This window comes from Lupinus angustifolius, chromosome LG18 (assembly GCF_001865875.1).
Source record: "Lupinus angustifolius cultivar Tanjil chromosome LG18, LupAngTanjil_v1.0, whole genome shotgun sequence".
NCBI classification, from domain to species: Eukaryota; Viridiplantae; Streptophyta; class Magnoliopsida; order Fabales; family Fabaceae; genus Lupinus; species Lupinus angustifolius.
The window spans coordinates 5,068,765-5,070,608 of NC_032026.1; the positions used below are offsets into that span (position 1 = coordinate 5,068,765).

The 1,844-nt window shown below is 29.1% G+C and overlaps 1 protein-coding gene across 1 annotated transcript in view; it reads right to left on the reverse strand.

Annotated features, from left to right (window-relative positions):
• The window catches only part of LOC109332712 (UPF0098 protein TC_0109-like), a 3,878-nt gene continuing 2,971 nt past the window's right edge, over positions 938–1,844 (reverse strand). Inside the window, exon 2 of the mRNA XM_019567732.1 lies at positions 938–1,116. Within this exon, the coding sequence (XP_019423277.1) occupies positions 1,042–1,116 (75 nt within the window). The 3' untranslated portion in view covers positions 938–1,041. The remainder of the gene's footprint in view (positions 1,117–1,844) is intronic.

Here is a 1,844-nt window from a genome sequence, read left to right on the forward strand (position 1 = left end):
TGTAATTTTTAGTTAGAATTCAAGAGGAGAAAAGGAGAAGGCAAAGAAGATACAAAAATCAATTTTGTACTCTCATTTGGAACTCANTATATTTATATTTATCTATTTATTGGCTTCAAATATTTTGTTCCTTAACTCACAATGATTCATATATGGAGTATTAACAATGTTATACATATGTTTTATGCTCACTTTCAAAATGGCCAATCTTTATGAGATGATGATGAAAACATAAAATCATCGAATTAAAAATTAGGATCCATACAAAACTTTGAAAGACACTCTTTATAAAAGTTATAACATTTATAACCTGCACTCGAATATCAGTTGTTAGAATTTCCTTATGATTGATGAAATATCAATGTTAAGATCTTGAATCTAATAATTTCCACACATAATATAAAACAAAGAAACAAAATCATACTTGAATAATCCATGTTTCTCAAATCTATTCTTTTTGTATCCCTTTGGAAAAAGTTTTGCTATGAGGGTCTTCCTAAACCAAATGTTGACTTCCTTTCGGGACCTTCGTTTTCACTCTAATGAGGAGATGTGAAAATTGTTTGTGATTTGATGTTTTATTGACCATAACCATTTCTTTTGCATTAACTTATAAGATTTCTATTATCCTTGTAAACCAAACATTTGAATATTCACTCATTAAGTCCATATTTGTTATCAGTTTTAGAAGTGTTATAGATTGTCAGAAATTACATAACTTAGTTTATAAGTCAAAATAAATAGATGTTATAATTGTATTAAATATATAATTACCAAATTAAAAATTAAGGATTAATATCACGAGCAACATGAACATAACCATTTATAATTTCAAAAACCAACATGGTTTATGTTTTCCAACGCCATAACGATTTATACGATTAACAAAACTTAATTGATAATTCAGATATGGACAGTTATGAAAGAAAACAAAATCAAGACCAAAAGTGTTGAGCTTTATTTATGTGCTAAGGCTTTAGCTGAATATTCATAGCCTGCTTAAACATGCCACAAAGGTTGCATACTTGTTCCATTAATAAATTAGAAAGTAGCAGTCAATACTGCCTCTCCCACCACATGCCCTGTTATAGTGTCCAAGAGCTTCTCCTTCGTCACCTGCCAATGTTTGGATAAAAAAAATTATTTATATTTACAACTTATCGAAGAACAAAAGTATTTTTCTGATCAAATATATATATAACTAAGTATGTGCTTTTGATTTTCCAAATATGACCTATTAGAATTAGAGATGACAAAAAACTCATATCTGTGAGTAACATCCATTCGGACATAAGTCATAAATGAGTACCCACAGATTTTACATACGAGTTTTTAAAAATAGTCATAGTATATACGGGAGGATACCGATATTGTGGTACTCGTATATGTGGATACCCATTATTTATGTGATTAATATATTACCTTTAATTAAAATAAAAATGTAAACTACTCTAACCATCATTAGACTTTGATATATCTTTTTCTTTTACTTTGTTTACATTTTTTAACCTTATAATTTGGTGGTGAAACACACATGTCTTGCAAAGAAACTTTTATTTTGTTAAGAAAATGAGAACAAATAAACAAATAGAAAACTTCAATAGATTTAACATTTTTATCAAATGTCCAATCAAAAGGCACAAAAAACAAATAAGTTTCATCTTATGTGAAACATAATAGAGATAAACAGAAACCTGTAGTAGACTTGCGATCAGTAGGATCCCCAGCCCAATCAGCATCTGAATAAGCAGACAATGTCAAGGAAGAAGTTGAAGAGAAAAGAAGACTCTGAAATTGAGTGCCTCAAAGATAACGAAGGATCCGAAGAACAGCTGCCCAATGAA